Source organism: Loxodonta africana, chromosome 6 (assembly GCF_030014295.1).
Source record: "Loxodonta africana isolate mLoxAfr1 chromosome 6, mLoxAfr1.hap2, whole genome shotgun sequence".
Classification (NCBI taxonomy): Eukaryota; Metazoa; Chordata; class Mammalia; order Proboscidea; family Elephantidae; genus Loxodonta; species Loxodonta africana.
This window is the reverse complement of record NC_087347.1, coordinates 110,687,210-110,711,320: the sequence shown is the minus strand read 5'-3', so window position 1 is coordinate 110,711,320 and position 24,111 is coordinate 110,687,210. Positions and strand designations below refer to the sequence as shown.

At 36.2% G+C, this 24,111-nt stretch overlaps 1 protein-coding gene across 3 annotated transcripts in view; it reads left to right on the top strand.

Annotated features, from left to right (window-relative positions):
- The window catches only part of SPOPL (speckle type BTB/POZ protein like), a 72,888-nt gene extending 51,725 nt beyond the window's left edge, over positions 1-21,163 (top strand). For all 3 annotated transcript variants that reach the window (XM_003405854.4, XM_064287258.1, XM_010586337.3), the window contains 6 exons: positions 2,964-3,141; positions 3,222-3,277; positions 5,587-5,709; positions 12,105-12,247; positions 12,338-12,391; positions 16,689-21,163. In XM_003405854.4, the coding sequence (XP_003405902.1) occupies positions 2,964-3,141; positions 3,222-3,277; positions 5,587-5,709; positions 12,105-12,247; positions 12,338-12,391; positions 16,689-16,833 (699 nt within the window). In that variant the 3' untranslated portion in view covers positions 16,834-21,163. The remainder of the gene's footprint in view (positions 1-2,963; positions 3,142-3,221; positions 3,278-5,586; positions 5,710-12,104; positions 12,248-12,337; positions 12,392-16,688) is intronic.
- The last annotated feature ends 2,948 nt before the right edge of the window (positions 21,164-24,111 follow it).

The window sequence follows — 24,111 nt, the reverse complement described above, 5'->3', positions numbered from 1 at the left end:
GTTTGTTACCTGTATTATTTAAATATATAGTAGAGAAAACTAAATTTTTACCTTAATCTAAGACTGAATTTTTTCTTAATCATAGGTATCAAGAATTTCTTTTATATTGATTTTTAATTAGATAATTAATTTCTACTATAAATAGTCCCTTGGATACTCTTTGGTGTCTGAAATGTTAATTATGTGTCTTGGTTAAAATTTATGGTTGCATATGTAGATGTATATGTCAGTAACGTGAAGCCTTTTGAACTATGATTGCTTATACAAAATGCATATTTAGCATTATCAGTATCTATATCTGATGTCTAATTTTTTTATCCTTTTATTTCTTCTATCACTTGATTTTTGCCAAATTTTCATGTTAAATATTTTTTTTTACTTAAAGAATTTAAGAAATTCTTTCCTAAATTAAATACAGAATCACATTTTTTAATTCCACTGCTTGCTTTATTTATGCAACTGATTAAACAGATCCAGTTCCTGTTCTCTAGCAATTTCAAGAGCAGTGCTTGACGTTAACAAATAAGTACTGTATGTAATAAAAAGCAGATCCTAACTGAACCCTGAATATCAACACCAGTGTTTTTGATTTGTTTATCATTAGGTTATAATGTATGATAAAGTAGGGCAATTAGGTAAGGATTAATGAAGCTTGTTTCTGTTTTGTAGTTATTAAAATTTTAGAAACAACTTGATTAAAAACTTAGGAGAAGCTTTATTGGTAGATTTGTTGATGTACACAATATCTTAGTTCCCAAATTTAGAAAAATATTTCAGAAGATTGTTGTAACAAATGCTTTCTGAACCATAACTGTATTAAAGTAATATAATTAATTTTAAAAATATATCCAAAGAAGTATGGTGTAGCACAAAAATCTAACCAAACCTGTTGCCGTCGAGTCGATTCCGACTCATAGCGACCCTATAGAACAGAGTAGAATTGCCCCCACAGGGTTTGCAAGGAGCAGCCAGTGGATTTGAACTGCCAACCTTTTGGTTAGCAGCTGTAGCTCTTAAGTGCTGTGCCACCAGGGCTAGTACAAGTAACCCTAAAAAGGAATGTGATTTAGGGTACTTTATTTACATTCTCTTGATCTCACTTTGACCTTTTTGTAAAATAAGGTAATTGTATTAGATGATTTCTGTACACACAAAATTCTAAAAGGTTAGTATCCAGGTTGGGGGGAGAAAGGTGGTTAATGAAAATAGCCTCCGAAAAATACGGATTTTCCAGTTTTTCTATAGAAGTGTTCATTAATTCATATAAGGTACATGTTTGTACATTGAGGTGAATGAGGACTTCTGAGACTTAATATTCTCTAGGCATTTTCCACTGGAACGTTATTGTACTTTATGTGTTAGCATAGGATTTGCTCTAATTTATCACTTTTAATTTGTATTTTGTACGTAGCTAACTGTATTTTACATATATGTTCTTATTTAAACTTACCTTCATTGAATAAAAACCTTATGAAAGTTTTTTTTTTTTTTTAAACATTTTGTTGTACTTTAGGTGAAAGTTTACATGGCAAATTAGTTCTCCAGTCAATGATTCTTACACAGATTATTCTGTGACTTTGGTTACAAATCCCAGTGATGTGCCAGCACTCCCTTTCCCTCCCTGGGTTCCCCATTTCTATTAGTCCAGTTTCCCTGTCCCTCTCTGCCTTCTCATCTTTAGTTTTGGGCAGTTGTTGCTCTTTAGATCTCTTATAGTTAATTGTTCTAAGGAACACATTCTTCCTGGGTATTATTGTTTATTTTATAATCTCATGTATTATTTGGGTGAAACGTGGCCTCTGGGAGTGTCTTCAGTTTCAAGTTAGGACGATGTCTTGGGGCAGTAGTCCCTGGGGTTCCTCCAGTCTTTCAGACCAGTAAGTCTTTTAAATGAATGAACTTGTGTTAGTTATCTATTGCTGTATAACACATTACCCCAAGATTTAACATTTAAAACAACAAAAATAGATAACTAATACAGTACTTTTTGTTTAAAAAAAAAAAAAAAGTTCACTTTGAAACATTTGCCTTACTAGTTGAGGTAGTGTTTATTTTTCAATTTATTAAATGTAATGTAAAATTTCCAATAATACAGTAGAATACCTCTTAAAAGTGGTATTGGAAGACTTGTTACAGAGTTTCCATAAAGTATTCAGTATATAGCCATTTTTAACGGAAGTTAATTTAATAAGCATTACATTGGAATCTTCATAAAAGCAATGTTGTAATCTTAACAGCCTTTATTTATTATTTCATAGGAAAATATCCAAGGTCTGCAAATTGAATTAAATTATATTCGTATTGCTCTTACCACTGATTTTCTATAAACAATCCATGAATTTTAAAAAAAAATTACGGTAGATTTTGTGGGAATTTTTGTAATTTTAAATAAACATATTTAAATTAATTTTACTAGATTTGGAACATCTAGGAGTGACACTTAAAATACTTCCCAATTTGCATGTTGTAGATTGTAGTTTTATAACTTTTTTTTATAGTGTAAAAAGTCCTTGTGAGTCTGATGCCATGTTTATTGTACGTGTAGCAAAATTTCAAAGTCAGTAGGCTTGAAGTGTGAGAAAGTAAAAAGTAATTTCTTTCTCCACCTCACATAAATGACTTTTCCTTGTTTGCCTTTGAAGTCATATCATAGCATTTTGTTCTTGTTTAGAAATAGTTTTTGTAATTGCTGTAATAATCAAGCCTTCCAACCAACTGATAAGCTATTTAGATAGTATTTCACTATTGAAACAAATCTAGTTTGTTTCTAATTTTTCTCTATATCATTTCTCTCCTTTAAATCGTATCCGTAAATTCAGTTTCCAGGTACTAGGAGTTTTTATCAAGAGTACATTGAATTTTTCAAATGATTTTAAAAATAATTTTAAACATAAATTAGATATATTCAGTAACTGATTATTGATATCAGTTTGTGAAAATGTTTTTCTTGCTCTCTTTATTAGGTGAGTGTGGTCCAAGATTCAGTAAATATATCAGGACATACTAATACAAATACTTTGAAGGTTCCTGAATGTCGACTAGCAGAAGATTTAGGTAATCTCTGGGAAAACACAAGATTTACAGATTGCAGTTTTTTTGTAAGAGGACAAGAATTTAAAGCTCATAAATCTGTGCTTGCAGGTACTTTCTACTTTTGAGTAATACCGTATTTTTTTTTAATAAGTTAATGCATTAAATAATAATGCTTAATCTTGTTACAGCTCGTTCCCCAGTTTTTAATGCAATGTTTGAACATGAAATGGAAGAAAGCAAAAAGGTAAACATACTTTAAGGGCTAATATTTAATTTGTACAAATGTAGAATAATGAAATGTGAATTTTAAAAGTAACGGTGCGTACTCTTATTGTCATTCTATTATAAGAAGAGAAAAAGTTTAGAAACAAATAGGAAGATGGAAAAAGAATATGTTCTTAGAATAGTAAATGTAGCCCAATGTGGATATTCAGTGGATATTCCAAGTAACAGCTATTTTGATGCCACTCTGGTGGGTAAATAATTGGGTAGTTGTTACCAGAAGGACTGTTCTGGCCATAGCTGTTTGAAACGTCTTTCGTTGAAGTGTATATTCCCTCTTTCTAGACTTTACGGGTTGATTTTGGTATTTGTTTTCCAGAAACAAAAATAATGTTTATATTCTTTCCATCACTAAAAGAAGACTTACCAATTTGGCATCTTCAGAGGTTTTCTCTTTTACCCACCATCTTAAAATATAGCCAGGTTAGAGATCAGAGTTTGAGTCTCTCTGCTGGTTGCATAATGTCCATGTGGACAACTCTAGATTTTTTTTTTCCCCCTAAATTTTATTTATTTTGTTGTTGTTGTGGATATATACAACAAAACATACACATTTCTACATGTACAATTTAGTGGCATCGATTACATTCTTCGAGTTGTGCAACCATTCTCACCTTCCTTTTCTGAGTTGGTCCTCCCTCATTAACATAAAATCACTGCCCCCTAAGGTTCCTATCTTTCCAGCTGCAATTGTCAGTTTGATCCCATCTAGATAGTTCTCAAAAGAGCATACTGTATCCCGAGAGTATGGCCCGCAGACACCCTTTTAGCTCAGTAATGAAGTCAGTCCTGAGGTTCATCCTTTATCCAAAGATTAGACAGGCCCATAAAACAAAATGAGACTAAAGAGGCACACCAGCTCAGTGGCAAGGACTAGACGGCAGGAGGGGACAGGAAGGCTGGTAATAGGGAATCCAAGGTGGAGAAGGGGGACTGTTGACATGTCATGGGGTTGTTAACCAGTGTCATAAAACAATATGTGTACTAACTAATAAGAAGCTAGTTTGTTCTGAAAACCTTCATCTAAAGTATAAATTAAAAAAAAACCTCTCAGGACGGGCCTTTTTAACTAGTTAAACTAAACTCTTGTTTTAGTTTTAAGATAACTTCAGGGGATATTTTTGGTTTAAGGTTTAAAGATTATCTCAGGACAGTAGTTTCAGGGGTTCATTCAGCCTCCATGGCTCCAGAAAGTCTAGAGTCCGTGAGAATTTGAAATTCTGTTCTACCTTTTCCCCCTTTTGATCGGAATTCTTCTGTGGAATCTTTGATCAAAATGTTCAGTAATGGTACCTGGGCACCGTCCAGTTCTGGTCTCACGGCAAAGGAGGCAGTTGGACAACTCCAGAGTTTTTTCACGTGACAGAGCTTTATTCTTTCTGCAGAACTAGAGGCCACGACAAAATAGTTGTGTTTTTTCCTCTGACAGTTATTGACCTGGGCAAGTGTTGTGATCAGAAGTTATGAGAAGAATTTAGAAGTTACCAGAAGAATTCTGATAACTTCCAATTGGGGTGGAGAAATTAATGTCAAAAGTATTGACAGCAAAGGATCAGAAAAGTTTGATATTATTTAGTGTCAGAGATTTAGCTTTGTTAATCCCAGCAAAGAAACCAAATGCAAAGAGATACAGGAGTAAAAAGGCAACTTAGTCCCCTTTGGACTTGAATATGTCACAAGTTAAGTAAGCGTGCCATTTTGCAAAAGAGAGTGTTCTGAGATAGTAGGTTCCAGCAATATCTGAAATACCCGCCCTCCTTTTGTTTAATGCTGGGAATAGAACCATTGGTTACAGGACCTTAGGCATTGTATGTATTAAAATTTAGGAATTTAACAAAGAAAAAATTAATTGCCATCATCGTGTAAGTGGGAGGTCAGAATCTGAATTGTTTTGTTCGGCCTACAGTAATTTTTTTTCTTTTTTTACTGCTTCAGATTGAGAAATTGGTGCTTATTTTCCCACATGGTAGTGTTGGCCAGTCCAAGTGTCAGGGCGTGGGCTCTCCAGCTGGTCAAGTCCTACCTCTTACACAGTATATGATTCTCCTCTCAGACCTGCCTGCTTTACTTGGCCTGCTCAGTTTACTGAAGATATACTTTTCTCAGTTTTATAACAGAGGTTAGAAATATCTCTAAATGCAGATTTGAGTCGTAAAGTCCTTTAGTACAGATTTGGACTTACAAGTTACTGTCAAAATTCACTTTGGTTCATTTGTGTGCATGTTTTCTTTAGACATTACTTTTGTGTGTTTTCTTTTTTTTTAATATCAGAATCGAGTGGAAATAAATGATGTAGACCCTGAGGTTTTTAAAGAAATGATGGGATTCGTTTACACAGGGAAAGCACCAAACCTTGACAAAATGGCTGACAACTTGTTGGCAGCTGCAGACAAAGTAAGTAATTAGGTCTTAAGGAGCTGAAAAATATCCTCAAGCTTGATGTATATGGAGAGCTATCATCAAATGAAAACCCCAAATAACTTGAAATACTTACTAATTTTTACTATTTGTAAATGGCTCTTGAGGATTTATGCACTAGCATACAGTGGGACAATATGGAATTGAGAATTTTTTTTTTTTTTAAATCAAAATGTAAAAATATCTATAGTCAGAGTATATGAAAAAGATTGAATATTTCATGGGAGATTAAACTGTAAACTCAGTATTTTTGAGTGCATCTTTATGCCCTTTCATAAGAACATGTACCTGGTAGCATATATGTCATTGCAGTTTTCAGGTATTTTCAGTCTGTGCATGACCTTTGTTTTTAAAACATAATAGTGTATGACCTTTGTCTTTAAAAAAGGAGAAAATATTAAGTATTTTGTATAATTCAATTCTCTGTATTCATAGATTAATTTTTTTAATATGATGGCATAAACCAAAAAACCAAACCTACTGCAGTCGGGTCAATTCCAGCTCATAGCAACCCCGTAGGAGACAGCAGAACTGCACCATAGGGTTTCCAAGGCTGTAAATCTTCACAGAAGCAGATTCCCACATCTCTCCTGTGGAGTAGCTGGTAGATTTGAACCACCACCTTTTCAGTTAGCAGCCAAGTGCTTAGCCACTGTGCCACCAAGGGCTCCTTCAAGACAGTGTAAAGAGTAAAAATGATGTTATCAATTTTACAGTATTCTTTTGTCGTGGTGGTTCTTGGAGGTAGGGAAGCTGCAAAAATATCAGAAAATCTCGAAGTCAGTGTTTCTCAATCCTGAAAGCACATTTGAATCTCCTGGGTAACTTTCTACAAAAATACTGATGCCCATGCCACTCCTTCCCCAGCAAAAAACCTGATTTCGTTAGAGCGGGAGGGGACATAGGCCTTGGTATTCGTTTTAAAAGCTGCCAAGTAATTCTGAGGCTTAGTCAAGTTGAGAATCACTGCTCTAAACTACTGTTTTAACTGTATTTCATGTCCTTTTTATCTTTAGCAAAATGATTTTGCTAGTTATAACCATTTTTTAAGCACATAAACTGATTACTGGGCTAGATGATTCCAAAAGAACCAAAGGGGAACCTAAGTCTAAAAAATTAAGAATGTGTAACTAACAGTCCACACACAGTATAAAAGCAACATTGTTAGTGCGTAACAGCATCATTCCTCTTACAGAAAAAAAAAAAACCCTGGCTGTCAAATCCATTCTGACTTTTATGGTAACCTCATGTGTTTTGGAGTAGAACAATACTCTTATACTCTGTAGGGTTTTCATGGCTATGACCTTTTGGAAGCAGATTGCCAGGCCTTTCTTCTGAGGTGCCTTGGGTGGGTTTGAACCACCAACGTTTTGTTTAGTAGGCCAGTGCTTAACCATTTGTGTCACCCCGGGGCTCTCACTAGAAAGTGTTAAAGCAAAAGGAATAACAAACAAATCTCTTTATGATGGCCTGATTCATATGTTAGCATGATTAATGATTTAAAAACCTATTATTTAAATTTTATTACCAACATTTTATATATAGATACAGAGATAGATAGATAGGTACAGGTATAGAAAGACACACACACGTGCACATACATTGACAAGCAGGCCACTTGGTGATTTTGCAAATTAAAGTACATTTGTAAATATGTAAAATTTGAGGAACTTACGGAAATGCACACTTAGGATTATTTTATCTTTAATCTAAAACCCGTCACTGTCGAGTCATTCTGACTCATAGTGACCCTATAGGACAGGGCAGAATTGCCCTATAGGGTTTCCAAGGAGTGGCTGGATTCAAACTGCCAACCTTTTGGTTAGCAGCTGAGCTCACCGGAGCTCTATCTTTAATCTAGAAAGGAATTGTCTAAATAATCAGCATTACTCTTAAAGATTTATAAGAAACAGTTTATGAAAATGTCATGTTCATTTCTTAATAGTAATAATTTACTGTTGTTTTATACATAATGATTGGAAAATGCCAAACATATTTAAACTATTATTTATATATTTTATCCCTGAAATTAATCATAAGAGATGTTTTACCAAGTAACAAGTCTATAAATAAAAATTGCTCTTTGTATTGTTTTTAGAATAATATTTTCCATTTGGGCTACTTAGACAAAATAGTTAAGATTCATATAAAATTAAAATATGTAAGAAAAATCTGAACAAACGTTAATCTCTCATTTATTTTAAACTTAAAAAAAACTCGTTGCTGTCAAGTCAGTTCTGACTCATAACCACCCTGTAGGAAAGAGTGGAACCGCCCTATAAGTTTTCCAAGGAGCACCTAGTAGATTGTAACTGCTGACCTTTTGGTTAGCAGCCATAGCTCTTAACTGTTAGCTACCAGGGTTTCCACTTTTTAAACTTAGCTATTAAATATTTGAAAATATAATTCTTAAACTTCTGGCTTTTAGTAACTGATTTGTGCATTCAATACCTAAGGCTGAGGAAGGAACCATCTGAGAAGGTTACATGCAACAGTGCCCGGTGCTTACATGGGCCTGGGGATATTACCTGTTATGTGATAAACATTTAGTGCCCTTTGGGTAACATTCTTAAAGCCTGCCTTATATTTCTGCTTTTCCTTATTTACCATAAGCCGCTTTGCCTTCTCTTATGTAAAAGTGCATTAGTTTTACTTAAAAAAAAAAACCCTCTTAAGCCCCTTTTTAAAAGTCTTCATTCTACCTTTTCTCATGTTTTAGTTAAAATTCCCCATCATGCCAGCATTAATCAGTGAAATTTATGGCTTTGATTCTTAAAAAATTTTGAGCATTGATTAAGCAACAGGGAACACTGAAATATATTGTCATCCTATTAACATTTAGTTTCTTAAAAGACCTTGAAGTTATTTCTGTATTTCCAGCTTCCCACAAAGATTACCATCAGAATTTATAAATTTACTGCTTTAGGTAGTTGAAGTTTGGTGCCTATTATGGATTGTATTGTGTCCCCCCCAAAATATGTGTTATAAATCCTAACCCCTATTATCTGTGGTTATAATCCCATTTGAGAATCGTTTTTTTGTTATATTAGTGAGGTCTCGAGTAAATCTCTTTGAAACATAAAAGAAGCAGATTAAACAAGCAGAGATGGAGGAAGATAGAAGCCACACCACATGGAAATCTCCAAGGAACCAGGAAGCAGAAGCTGAAAAGAGACAGGGACCTTCTCCCATTGCTGACAGAGAGAAAAACCTTCCCATAGAGCCAGCACCCTAAATTCAGACATCTAGAGCTGACACCTTGAATTCAAACTTCTAGCTTTCTAAACTGTGAGAAAATAAATATCTGCTTGTTCAAGCCACCTACTTGTGGTATTTCTGTTATAGCAGCATTAGATAACTAAGACAATGCTTAATTACTTTTCTAGACTAATTTGGTTGTGATAAAGATGGTCGAAAAGCATCCCAGAAATTAAATAACATAGCTGTTTCCATCGCTTACTAAGATGGAGTAATGGGGATCAGATTTACTATTCCACCTGAAGCGATGATAAGTAAATAAAACAAAAGAACACACAAAAAGAGTCTGAATTTATGAAAAAATGGTTTTGGAGATACTGGATTTCTGGCAATGAAGGTCACTAATCCCTGGGAAACCTATGATTGTCCCAGCTTACTGCCTTGAGAAAGGCTTCCAGGCCATGGGGCAGAGAGAAGGAACTCAGACAGAGGCAGACAGATTCCTTGAATTGAGGAGACAAAGCTGAAAGTCTAGGAAGGACAAAGTGGATCAAGTTTGCAGGAGAAGTACTAGAGAGGAGAGATGTGCACATAGAGAAAACTGCATAAAGGGTCTTCCTTGGAATATTTAGCGAAGTATTGATCATTCCATGTGTGAGCAAGTTACCAGGCTGGGAAAAGAACTATTTGAGTGGATTATATCTAGTCATGCCCAGCACTCATAAGGGCTGAGAATATTGGCAATTTATGCTAGCCAGACTGGAAATCATCAGTTTATGCTGCATTGAATAGAGCACTAAGAATGGTCTTGCATCACAGTATGCCTCTTTGCCCCAGTAGTAAAGAATAATTAATAATTAACTCTGGAATAAATGTCTGATCCTGCCTAACAAATCTTTAAAGTAAGATCTGAAAGAATTAGACTATTTGCAGGTAACATACTGCCCCAGAACAAAGGTCAAGAATACATAATTTAAAAATACCCATCAGCCAACCACATAAAATTCACAGTGGTATCCAATCAAAAATGATTGAGAATGCTTCATCTAAAGTACAATAATAAAAAGTAAAAAAAAAATCAAGAATGCAAAGAAGCAGTTAATTACAATACATAATGAGAAAAAAAAAATCTGAAGCCAACTAAGAACTGACAGATGTTAGCAGACAATAATAACAGTTTTAACTGTTTATCAGATGTTCAAAAGTTAGAGACATGGAAGATTTAAAAAACAAAAAACCTCAAGTCAAATACACTAGAATTGGTAGATTAATAATTATGGGCAAAAAGATAGTGAACTTGATGAACCCTAGAGAAGTCACAAAACAAGGGATTATAGCTAATAAGTCAACATAGGAAGTAAAGTGGAATAATAAAAAGATATATATCCAAAAGAAGGCAGAAAAAAATGTGAGAAAACAAAACAAATAGCAAGATGGCAGTCTTAAGTCTTAACAATCATATTGAATGTAAACATCTGAAAGCCTCAATTTAAAGGCAGAAGTTGTCAGATTGGACAAAACAGCAAAACCGAACTATATGCTGCACACAAGAAACTCACTTTAAATATAAAGCCATGTACTTCAAAAAATGCAGTAGAATAAAAAGACTTGCCACAGACTGGAATAAAATATTTGCAAAGCATTTATCTGAGAACTTTTATTCAGAATAGATCTGAAAAAGAACTTTTATATTCAATATATCAAGAACTTTCAAAACTCAATTATAAGAAAGTAAACATTTTTTAAAATGGGCAAAAAGTTGGAACAAACTTCATGAAATAATGTGAAGTATGTTAAAAGATGCTCAACATCATTAATCATTAGGGAAATGTAAATTAAAACTATCATGGGATCCCTCACACACCAGTTGTAATGGCTAAAATCTAAAAAGACTGTACCAGGTGTTGTCAAGGTTGTGGAAGAACTAGGATTCATACACTGCTGGAGGGAGTGTAAAATGGTACACCCACTTTGGAACATAGTGTGGCAGCTTTTTAAAAAACTAAATACACACTTACTGTATGATCCAGCAATTCTATTTTTAGGATTTTACAAAAACCAAGAGAAAAAGCATATGCCTATATAAAGATTTGTATATTAGTGTTCATAACAACTTTATTTTTAATAGACCAAAATTGAAACAACCCAAATGTTCATCAATAAGTGAATGGCCAAATGAATGGCCAGTGGAATAAGGAGCCCAGTTAAATGCTTGGCTGCTAACTAAAAGGCTGATGGTTCAAACCCACCAGCTGCTCCATGGGAGAAAGATGTGGCACGGGGCAGTTCTACTCTGCCCTAAGTTGGAATTGACTTAAAACAATGGGTATGCAGTGGAATACTACTCAGCAATAAAAAAGGATTGAACTATTGATAAAAGCAACAACATGCATGAACCTCAGTAATTCCAATGTACTGAGTGGAAGAAGCCAAACAAAAATGAGAATATACTGTATGATTCCATTTATAGAAAACTCGAGAAAATGCAAAGTAATCTACAGTGATAAAAAGCATATCAGAGTTGTTACCTGGTGTGGGGCAGGAAGAAGAATTGTAAAGAGGTAGCAAGAAACTTGGGGATGATGGATAATTTCACTATCTCAATTTGATAATGGTTTTATGAGTGTATGCATATGTCAAAACTTACAAATATAAACTTTATATAGTTTTTCGTATGTTAATTTTACCTCAGTAAAGCTGTTAAAAATGTTTAAAATACATAACATATACACTAACAACCCCACGACGTTTTAGTAGTTATAAATATGATTTGTTTTGCTTAATGAATTCTTGAAGATTGAATAGTGGCAACATTCAGTGTACTGGGTGATAGAGTCCAGTGTTTGAAATAGTAGAGAAGAGAAATACACTAAGAGAATATTCAATTTATTTAATAATGTGGCTTTTTAGCATAAACCTTGTATTGAAAATATACAAAATATATTACACTTGTGCAAATGGAAATTTCCTAAAGAAAATTAATCTTTTCTCCTAAATATATCCATTTATATTTTCTTCACATTAGGTTAAAACAATGATTTAAAGACTTTTAAAGTTTTAAAGTACCCTCAGTTGAAAGAATTGTCTCCTTTATTTTTTAAATTAAAAATATGTATTTTGCAATCTTGGTAATTTGAGTAAATGTTTAATGATGACGTTTTTCTTTTGGACAGTATGCACTGGAAAGGCTGAAGGTCATGTGTGAAGAAGCTCTGTGTAGTAACCTCTCAGTAGAAAATGTTGCTGATACCCTTGTTCTTGCAGATTTGCACAGCGCAGAGCAGTTGAAAGCACAAGCCATAGACTTTATTAATAGGTAAGCTGTGCTCGTCTTTCAGTGGGCATGACACCTTCAGCATTTTTCCTCCAGACTTTTTTTTTAAGTGTTTTTAAATCTTCAATGCAGGTGCAGTGTACTTCGACAGCTTGGGTGTAAAGATGGGAAAAACTGGAACAGCAAGTAAGATGCCATCAGTTTTTGACTTAAAGTTGATCTGCATAAATGAGATTAAATGTTTGCCTAGGCTTTGGTTCATCTACAGTAAATACAAGTCCATATGTTATATGAAGAAAGCTATCAGTTATTTTAAAAAGTCATTTGACTACTTAGTGGATTCTCGAGCCTATGCTCCCATGTAGATCAGCTTCCAGTACAAACTGGGATGGGTGCTCTAATTTCCTAAGTGCAGGCACTCACATAATGTATATCCAAATCAAGATATTTAAGGGCTGATAGAGATTTAACCCCTGCCCCTTCAGAAAGTAATTTTTAAAACGTGCGGAATATTTATTTTATCCCATGGGGAGTGTGGTCTGCAGATCTGCCTACAAAGTCTTTACATTTGAATGCTAACCCACTGCCTCTTAGGTTAACCAATAGCTACCTAATATTCCAAAAGTACTAAGAACTTGATTTGTACTTCTCCCTGGTAAAACTGTAAAGGGTGAAGTAGTTGATACATCTTTCTAAGCCTGGATCTTAGGAATTTGGACAATTTGAACAAATGACAGTTCTGAGATTCCTTGTACTTAGCCACTTTGAAATTGTAATTTTACTGTTAAGAAAATATAAAATGCATTATGTAACTTTTTTGGTGTTAAAAAATATTATTTTATATTCCCTGGAGAAGGTGTGCTGTGTATGTAGGCCTTCAAAAAGGCGTTCATTGAATAAATAAATGAAAATAAGTATAAGGTATATTAAGGGGTATATATGTCTTTCTACACACACACACACATACACAGATTTCTAGGAGCTCTGGTTGCGCAGTGGTTAGGAGCTCAGGCAGCTAACCAAAAGGTCGGCAGTTTGAATCCATCAGCCACTCCTTGGGAACCCTATGGGGCAGTTCTGCTGTGTCTTACAGGGTCGCTGAGAGTTGGAATCCACTCGACAGCACACAGCAACCACAGCAATGTATGTTTCTAAACAACTAATTAAAATTATAAATATAATGACAATTTGATATCAGGTAAATTTTTTAAAAAAGGTTTTGTTGAGATAGGTAAGTGGTAACTTTGGTGAAGGGTATGACAGTACACAATACTGGGGAAGCCAGCGCACCTTGTACAAGGCAAGGTCATGGAAGCTCCATAGACACATCCGAAGTGCCTCAGGGACCAAATTGCTGAGCTGAGGGATGTGGGGACCATGGTCTCAGGGAACATCTAGCTCAACTGGCATAATATTGCTTATAAAGAAAATGTTCTACATTCTACTTTGGTGAGTAGCGTCTGAGGTCTTAGAAGTTTGTGGGCAGCCATCTAAGATACTCCACTGGTGTCACTGCATGTGGAGCAGGGGAGAGTGAGAAAAACTAAACATACAAGGGAAAGATTAGTCCAGAGGACTGATGGACCGCATCTACCATGGCCTCCAGCAGACTGAGTCCAGTACAACGGGATGGTGCCCAGCTGCCACCACTGACTGCTCTGACAGGGATCACTATGGAAGGCCTCAGACAGAACTGGAGAAAAATGTAGAACAAAATTCTAACTCACAAAAAAAGACCAGACTTGCTGGCCTAACAGAGACTAGAGAAACCCTGAGAGTACCACCCCCAGACACCCTTTTAGCTCAGTAATGAAGTCACTCCTGAGGTTCAACCCTCAGCCAAAGATTAGACAGGCGCATAAAACAAAATGAAACTAAAGGGGCACACCAGCTCAGGGGCAAGGACCAAAAGGCAGGAGGAGCACGAAGACTAGCAACAGGGAACCTATGGTTGAGAAGGGAGAGTGTTGACATGTCGTGGGGTTGTTAACCAATGTCATAAAACAATAGTGCAATATGTGTACTAACTGTATAATGAGAAACTAATTCTATAAACCTTCATCTGAAGTACAATAAAAGCAAAGCAAACAAACAAAAAAAAAACCTGATAAGGGTTTACTATACAAAAAAAAAAAAAAAAAGGTTTTGTTGATGTCAGCTACCATTTAGATCAACAAACATTTATCTCGTATCTGTTATGTCTCAAGCACCATGCCTGGGGTGCTAGATGTAAAGAGAATTTTGAGATAAAATTCTTGTTTTTGAGAAAATTATATACTGAAGGAGACAGATACATGTAGATATCACTTCATTATAATATGGTAAGTTATATGATAGAGGAAGCTATGGCAAGGGCACTTGGCTAAGCTTAGAGATTTAAGGATGGCTTCCTGGAGACGAGCTGAGTCTTAAAACATGAAATGAATGAGTTAGAAAAACTTAAGAAGGAAGTAACATGCATTGCAGGTAGAAAGGATAGCATGGACCCAAGTACAGAAGCATGAAGCAGTGGTTGATCATTCACGTGACATACTTATTGTCCAGTAAGTTCCCAAGGCATGTTGCTCAGTACAGAGAATATAGTGATGAATATGACAGATGTTTTCCCTGCTTTTATGGGGTTTTTGGTTTAGCAGCAGATAAATAGGCATTAAAAAAATAATTGCAATAAAATGTAATGATAGGGAATATAGCAAAGGCACCTAACCTATCTAATCTAGGGGTCAGAGAAAACCTTTCCAAGCAAGTATATAAACAAAGACCTGAAGCATTGCTAGGATTTATCCTGGTGAAGAGAGGTGGGAGGGTGTATCCCCAAAATAAGGGAATGAGATGTGCTAAGTTTAGACAAAATTTTGATGAGATGATGAGAAAGAGCAGTACAAAGTTATGAGAAGAAACTGGAGCAGTAGGTAGAGATGCAGTTCTGGAAGGCCTTGTAACATTATTTGACATTATTCGACGAGTAATGGAAGTCAGTAAAGGTTTTAACCTGGGTTGGGCTTGATCAGGTTTGCATTTTTAACAGTCTCTGTGCATGAAGGGTGGAGAGTGGATACTGGAGAGGTTGTGGTGGGTAAAAGCATATCGAAGAACAAGGTAGACCAGTGGGAAATTTGTTGAAGTAGTTCAGGCAAGAGATGAAGGGTGAAATTAGACCTGATCAGTGACAGTGAGACTAGAGAAAAGTTAAAGGATATAAGAACTTTTTAGAGGAAGAATCTACAATATTTGGATATTTTTTGGCTGGTGGATAGGTGCAAGGGAAAGGAGGAGGCAAGGGTAACTAGGTTTCTTGCCTGAGCATTTAGGTGTTTGCTTTGGTTGCCCAGAGCATGTTGTGCATCAAGTACAGTAAGCAGTTCAGTATCCGAGTCTAACATGTCAGCACACAGGAGTGGGAGGTGGAAACTAGAGAGAGGAAATAGGGAACTGACAAAGAACTTGGATCCAGCACAGGTTGTGGTATAGTTGTGTTTATGTTACTAGCATGATGGAAGCTGGATTTGAGAGCAGCAAGAAGACAAATTAGGAGACCGTGGTGATAATCCAAACATGAGATAATGTGAGCCTTAACCAGGGACTCAAGATGTCTTTGGGGGTTATAATAGGGCTTTGATAATTGATTGGAGAGGACAGAGTCTCGGATGACTCCCAGGTTTCTGATTTGAATCACTGGGTAGATGGTAGAAGCATTAGCTGATTGGACATGAGGGAAGAAGAATAGATTTGAGGGGAGGGTTGATGAGTTCTCATCTGACAATACTGAATTTATGGTCGTTAGAGAGGTACATCCAAGAGAGCAAGTTGAGGAACCAAACCTTGTAGGAGGCCTGAGATTTAGAGAATCAATAATTATCATAGAATATGATCTTAAAACTGTGAAGAGTGGGTGAGATAGAGTGAAGGAAGCATGTAACGGGGAAAGTTGTAGTTACTGTCGAGTCGATTCCCACTCACGCAACCCCATGTGTGCCGAGTGGAACTGCTCCATTGAGTTTTCGCAGCTGTCAGCTTTTGGAAGCAGATCGCCAGGCCTGTCTTCTGAGGCACCTCTGGGTGGGTTTGTACTGCCAGCCTTCTGGCTAGTAGTCAAGTGCTTAACCATTTGTGCCACCCAGGGATTCCGAAGGGAGAAGAGTAGAGGACAACTGTTAAAATTCTAGGGAAAAACCTGTGTGAAAGGAGCAAATAAAAGAAGAGCGAGTTCTTGGAACAGCTGGTACAAAAACGGTAGCAGTGGAAGTAGAACTATGGGAATTAATATCACATACTTCAGGGGACTAGAACTTCCAGAAAAATTTAATAGTTTCAGTTGCAACAGAAAATACTAGTAAGATAAAAATAATACTTTAATGAATTCAAATGATTTGAATGCACTGAGGTAGACTGCAATCCATAAATTAAAAAAAAAAAATGAGATCGCAACAATGTCGTTTTGAAAAATACTCTTAAGTAAACCTTTCTTATTGTTATTTTTCAGCCAAGCAACGGACATAATGGAAACAGCAGGGTGGAAATCCATGGTTCAGTCTCAGCCTCATCTGGTAGCAGAAGCCTTCCGAGCACTAGCATCTGCCCAGTGTCCGCAGTTTGGCGTTCCACGCAAACGACTAAAACAGTCCTGAAATCTTCCATGAACTGTAGAACAATGGAAATGATTTTTACTCCTCCAGGTCCAGAAGGATGCTAGTACACAAAGCATAAGCAAGAGTTGTTTCTGTTTTCTTGTCCACGGAGCAGAAACTGAAAAAGCATATTGCTAGCTTTTCAGGTGGATAATTTATGGTTTATTCTTCAGCTTTAAATTAGACTGATTATACTCTAATTCACTTCAAGGCCTTAAATTATCTTCAATGACTTCTCTTGTTCATATAATACTTTAATTTTTTTATTGTGCCTTGTCATTTTGACCAAGGCTATGCAGGATTGCACTAGCTCCATAATGCAGTAATATTGATAACCGAAGATATTAAGTTTCAAAAGGATCTTCCATTATTTTGAGGAAAACAAAATGAATTTTTATAGGGTTTGTCCTATGCTATCTTTTCAAAGGTTAAAACTAGGTTCTCCTTAAAAGCACTTGTATTGGAGATTACCAAGAGTGTCTCCAGTCTAAGTTCTATGAATACAGGAGAATCTGCTTACCTTCAAGGTAAGTTATGGCAATACACTGCTTCAATTCTAATTTATTTTTCATTTCAGGGGGCAAATATGCAATGAATTGGCCTGAATTTTTAGTAAAATTTGTGATGTTTGTATGTAACTGTTCAACAAACTAAGAGAAACATAAACTTTTGCTTGTGTTTCTTTGTGGGTTTATCCCATGTTTACAATGAAAGCATGTTTTGTGCTGAAGTAATTTTTTTTTTTTAATTTATATGTACTGGGGGTGAAGTGGTTAAAATACTCAGCTGCTAACCGAAGGGCTGGCAGTTGGAACCCATCAGCCACTCACCCACCAACCGCTCCATGGGAGAAAGATAATGGCAGTCTGCTTCCATAAAGATTTACAGCCTTAGGAACCCTACAGGGCAGTTCTACCCTGTCCTGTAGGGTTGCTATGAGTCAGAATCGACTCAACAGCATTGAGTTTGGTTTTTTGGGTTTATTGACCTACATTTATATGAAGAATTCTGTAGATGTTAAAAGTAAGGACGACCAAATGTAAATTTAATGAGTGGGCCAATTAAGAAAGCTATATATGCACTTTTGATGTGTAACTTTTGTATGCTGAATGGTACATATATTTTTTTGCTTTTGAGGGAATTAATAAGGTATAATCAATTGTGTCTTAACTTTTGAAAGAATTTTTTTTTAAGACAGATGGCGGCAACTGGGTTGTTTGTGATAATAGATAAGAAAGATACCCTTGATTATAGTTAAATTGGTTTGAATTTCAGATATTCATTATTGAATTCATTCCTGTTTTATCACACTTTGGGGAAGGCACCTGAACAAGAAGAAATCCTGGACAGTCTACTCTCCTTCTAGAAACAATGAACTGATACTACATGCCTGTGGGGTGTGCACGCTAAAGGAGAGAGCCCTTAGAGTATGTCAGGGCACACTATGAAACTTCTTTCCCCTACTTTTCCTTACTGTTTCAGTTACTGTACTAACATTATGGATGATGTTGAAATTCTGCATAATGTGAACAGGATAAACTATTTATATAAACTGCTTTTCATGGGCCAGTTCTTTCTCATAAATGAGTTTTAGCTTTAAACACATACACCTGCTCAGTGTTTGATAACCGTTCCCAGTGGCGGTCTGTTCCAGTGACCCTGTCCTGGAGAAGCAGGAGAGATCAGTGTCAGGTCACTGCATCTGCCTCGCCGTAACAGGGACCGTATGCCTCTTAGGTGAGATTTCTGTTTGACCACAAGGGAAGAAGTGTGTCACTGGAAAAAGAAATGCGTATGCCTATATATATGCCTATATAACTGTATTCTTCAGATTAAAATTTGTATCATTTGTTTATTTAGTGTTTGAATTCAGGACAAAAGGAAAAAAATGAAGCTTGAGGTTTTAAACTAGATTTTATTTTTGCTGTCTTGTTATTAGGTATTCACTGAAGCTGTTCTGTCAAAAGAGTGATTCATATTTACAGTGAAAAAACACTGTCAGATGAGCATTTGTTATCCACAACGAACTGGAGTTTGAAAAGATCATATTTTCAGATATCTTAGTTTCTTTCTGTGTAGTTCAGTTGAATCTGTTATTTTAACTTATATTTGAGATTGGAAGAATCCCTTGGGCTAGAGGAAAGATTTTTACCAGTTAATAGACTCTATCGTATGGGGTTCAGAAGCTCACTTTCTTAACTCCACTCTAAGATTGAGCCCATTAAGTTTACAGTATGAAATTTAAAACAGACACATACACTTTTAATTTAAGAACTTGCTAGGGTCTTACAAGAAAAAAATGCCTTCCTCAGGCTATAGAATTTTGTCATCGTATATTATAAAAATACTGGTGTCTCCATTTATATCAAACGCACACAGGCACATTGTCAATGAATTCACTGCTAGAATCTGCAGCTCTGGCCACAGTGACTTCAGTGATAACACGGTATTATGAACATTTCAGCTTGTCCTTACTTTAATGTTTATTGCAAATCTTAAGGATTTTATTTTTTTTTTTTTAAGTAGCAAATTTTTTACCAAAAATGTCAAACACTGTGCTGTAAATGTAAGAATATCCACATTTGTAGAAATGTCCACTTTTTAAGTAATATAATGCCTACCATTTTACTAACAGAATCGTATACGACTTGATTTATTTTTTTATTTATTATGTATATTTTTGGTATTGTGGGTTCTTGAGGCAATGATAAAAAAACTGTTTATTCTGAAATGAGTACTCTAATAGCTTTTTTTTTTTTCTTTTTAAAGTTTTAGACCACACACATTGTTTTCAGTAGAAACAGATTCTGTCCAGAACAGTCTTGCCTTTTGAACTATCTGCCTGCTCCTGGTTCTCTTTTGTCACCTAAACAGGGCTTCTCCTTAGAAATGTAGTCAGTGGTTTTCAGTGTTACATATTATAAAAATAACCATTGGAGAACTGTTCTTTAGTGTAAGATTAGGAAACACTATATTTGTGCCTTTTTTTCTTTTTCAATTTTAACATGCATTGGTATTTGGAGCACAAATATGAAGGTGCCATAAATTATGGCTTGCCAATGTTACCTCCTTGAATACTCGTGTCATTGTCTTGAAATAGTAATTGGAGAACATTGCATGTATTATGTGGTCATTTGTGTCTGGGTGTGTGTACGTACGTGTGCGTGTATACATATTCGCTTGTGTGTGGTATGTTCAAAAGAATGAGTTTCTGAAAATAGGACTCAATTAAATGTTGAAAGTTCAGGTTGGTTGAAATATTTCATTTAAATGTGCTTTATTTTGGGGACAGCTGATAGAGGAAATTATAATTCTCAAAAATGTGACCAATTTACTGCATGATGAAATGTGAAAACAGTGCCTTTTTAGGACATCAGTTGTAAAATTAAGTTTAAAGATATTAACGATCTCTTAAAAAGTTGTCATTAACATTATTGGCTTATTTTTAAACTAGACCTAAGTTAGTGCTTAAATTATATAAAGTATGATTACTAATTTACGTGCCCCTTTGATTTTTTGTGCAAAATTTAAAATCTAAGAATTCTTTATAAAATCATAGTTGCTACCCAGTGTTTCTAAGTGGAACAGGAATTTTGTTGAATAAAGTTTTGTGAAAATCCAACTCAACAAGCTTTTTTCATAGTCATGTGTACCTGAAGAAGTGAATTATTCTAACTTGGACATTTGTATTCTTCTTTTGATGGATAAAATAAACATACTCACTACTCTGTCAGAATCAGGTGGATGGTGGGTTTGTTGCAGTGTTCTCAGGCTGTGAAGACAGCACTTTCAGCACACACACAAGTGTTTCCGAAGCCTTTTCTGTACAGATTATGAGCTCTGCTTTATTTAAGTGTTCATGGAATGATGTAAGTTTTAGGTCCAGTTGAACAAATATTGAGTGCCTACCATATGCAAGACTTCCTCTTCACTAGGAATGAAATCACCATACTGTGTCTTCTGTTGGCAGTATGTGGACTTTGTGTTTGAAAAGAAATTCTTATATTTAAATCTTTTTCTTTTAGAGTTTATCATTGTATACTGTACCCCAGTTAATTTTGAATTCAGGTTTTTAGAATGAAGATAGAACTTAAGTGAGTCCCATTTTTTGAAAATAAAATTATGCTAAGATTATTTAAAAATTAGTTATGGGGGGAACTGGTTTTCGAGGTTCACATGTGTAAAGACTTAAAATGAACTTTTCAGCCTCATTTTTAATCAGTTGATGTTAAGGGTGAGATACATACTTTTTGTATCTTGTTGCTGAAAATATTTTTTGCATTTCAGCGTGTCGAGTTGAAATAAACTTGTTACTACTTATTCAGAATAAGTTGGTTTATTATGTGTTTATTTGAAAAATATTAACTCAGATCAGTATGATATCTTTCAAAAGAGCCATATTTGATATGCTGACTTTTAAATCATGTATAGTAATTGCCTTTTTGACATAAGGAAGCTAGTTTTTTTAGAACCTACTGAAGACTTAGGCCTTAACTATGAGATATATACATATATTTGTTTTAACGTATGCATACCATCAATATTGAATGACTTATTCTAATACCATGTACCAATAATGTAACTTCTAAGATTACCTTCTACCTAGCCCTCCTACCCCTTCTTAATCTCACTTATCACAGACAAATTAATCATTTGCTGCTGTTAAAAACAGCAGATTTGGGGCAGAACATCCATGGGCCAGCTTGGTAACAGTAACTCAAAAATTAGCGCTTAACCAATACAGGAGAGGTCAGCACAACTGGACTAAACCAAAAGCAAAGAAGTCTCCTGAATAAACTGATTGCTTTGAAGGCCAGTGTAGCAGGGGCAGGGATTTGGGGACCATGGTTTTAGGGGACATCTAAGTCAATTGGCATAATAAAATCTATTAAGATAACATCCTGCATCCCACTTTGAAGAGTGGCGTCTGGGGTCTTAAACGCTAGCAAGTGGCCATCTAAGATGCATCAGTTGGTCTCAACCCACCTAGAGCAAAGGAGAATGAAGAACACCAAAGACACAAGGTAGTTATGAGCCCAAGAGACAGGGCCACATAAACCAGAGATTACATCAGCCTGAGACCAGAAGAACTAAATGGTGCCTGGCTACAACTGATGACCGCCCTGGCAGGGAACACAACAGAGAACGTCTGAGGGAGCAGGAGAGCAGTGGGATGCAGACCCCAAATTCTCGTAAAAAGACCAGCTTAAAGGCCTGACTGACCCCGGTGGTCATGGCCCCCAGACCTTCTGTTGGCCTAGGACAGGAACCATTCCCAAAGCCAACTCTTCAGACAGGGATCGGACTGGACAATGGGTTGGAGAGGGATGCTGGTGAGGAGTGAGCTTCTTGGATCAGGGGGACTCTTGAGACTGTTGGCATCTCCTGCCTGGAGGGGAGATGGGAGGGTGGAGAGGGGGTTAGAAGCTGGCAAAATAGACACAAAAAAGAAGAGAGTGGAGGGAGGGAGTGGGCTGTCTCATTAGGGGGAGAGCAATAGGGAGTATGTAGCAAGGCGAATGTAAGTTTTTGTGTGAGAGACTGACTTGATGTGTAAACTTTCACTTAAAGCACAATAAGAATTAAAAAAAATTGTTTCCTAAGAGAAGACAAAGTGGTATTTGTTTTGATCATTGTTTTTAAATAGAAGACACATTGGTGGAAATCTTTGACATAATCTGTTGGTGCTTTTTTTTTGGTACTAGGGAAATTTGTGTGCATCCGCAATGAATATTGGAGCCTTGGTTTTACGGTGGTTAAGAGCTCGACTGCTAACCAAAAGGTTTGTTCAGGTCCACCAGCCACTCCTAGGAAACACTATGGGGCAGTTCTGCTCTGTCCTATAGGGTTGCTACGAGTGGGAATCAACTCAATGGCAACAGGTTTTTGGTTTGCAGTGGATATTGGCAAAAAGTTGGTCATTCCTGTTGTGACTACTTCCTTTCCACCTCTAAGTCTCTTGTCCCGCACCCTTCTTCTTCCTTTTGTAAAGAATTCAGGTGTAGCCTTGTGCCAGTCCATGAAATAGCAGCGAAATAATTCCCACAGTATCTAACCACACCTTTTGACCAAATTCAAACCAGGCCTTAATAAAAAGTAAAGAGAGAAAAATTGGGCTTATGAATAACAATTTCAATACCAAAAAAAAAAAAAAAAAGCATCCAGTGCCGTGAAGACTCTGATATTCACTTTGTTTTAAAATAATTCATTGCCATAAGCAGAAGGTTTTAGAATCTGTATACTTTGTAAAGTGCGAAAAAGAAGTACAGGTAATTATGAAAACAACTGCCATAGATTAAAAATGACAGGCAATTGAAAAAGAATAATAAAATGCATTAGCTTGATAAAACTTGAGAGATAATAAAGCAGAAATTTGAATCAGTGGATGACAAAGTTGAGAGGTGCCCCCAGATCATAAGGGCAAGGATAGAGAAAAATAATTCAGTTTAATATATATCAACAGTTGATTAAATGGAATGGCTGACACTCTGCTGAACTCTGTGTTTACAGTGGTAAGCAAAGGAGAAAAGGTCCATGTCTTCATGAAGTCTCTTGTCTCAGAGAAAGCACAATTAAGTAATACAGTGTGTGGACATGGCTGTGACAGAAGTGCAAGAGGAGCACCCAATCTGAGCTGGGTGTGGAGGTCCCAGATAGCCGTCCTAAAACAGTGATCTCTAATTGAGATTGAGTGGAAGTTGGGCTGTTTAGTGGGGGTGTCATCTAATCCATGATATGACATGCCACATGTGGGGCAAGGTTCATGTGGAACATTTGTGTGAATGAAAATGGTTATATCCCAAGTGTGTAAGAGGAAAAGAGGACCAGTAAGCAGGGACCATGCATTTTTATAGGCCTTATTTTATTAAAGGGGTTGGACTTAACCCAAGAGTATTGAGGAATTTTAAATGGGGTTGTGCTACGATGTTCGACAAGCTGTCAATCTTGAGACAATTTAAAGGGGGCTAGATTGGTAGCAGGAGTTCTTGGGTGGCACAGTTTGTGCTTGGCTAGTAACAGGTTGACAGCTCAAACCCGCCCAAAGGCACCTATGAAGAAAGCCTAGTGATCTGCTTCCGAAAGGTCACAGCCATGAAAACCCTATGAAGTGCAGCTCCACTCTGCAGCAGTGGGGTTGCCATGTGTCCGAATAGACTCGACAGCAGTTGGTTAGTTAGGTTGGTAGCAGGGAGATCCTCTTGAGAGGTGAAGAATATTAGTACTCTGTGCTAGACTAGTGCCATTGAGATGGAGAAAAAGGGAGATGTTTGAGACGAA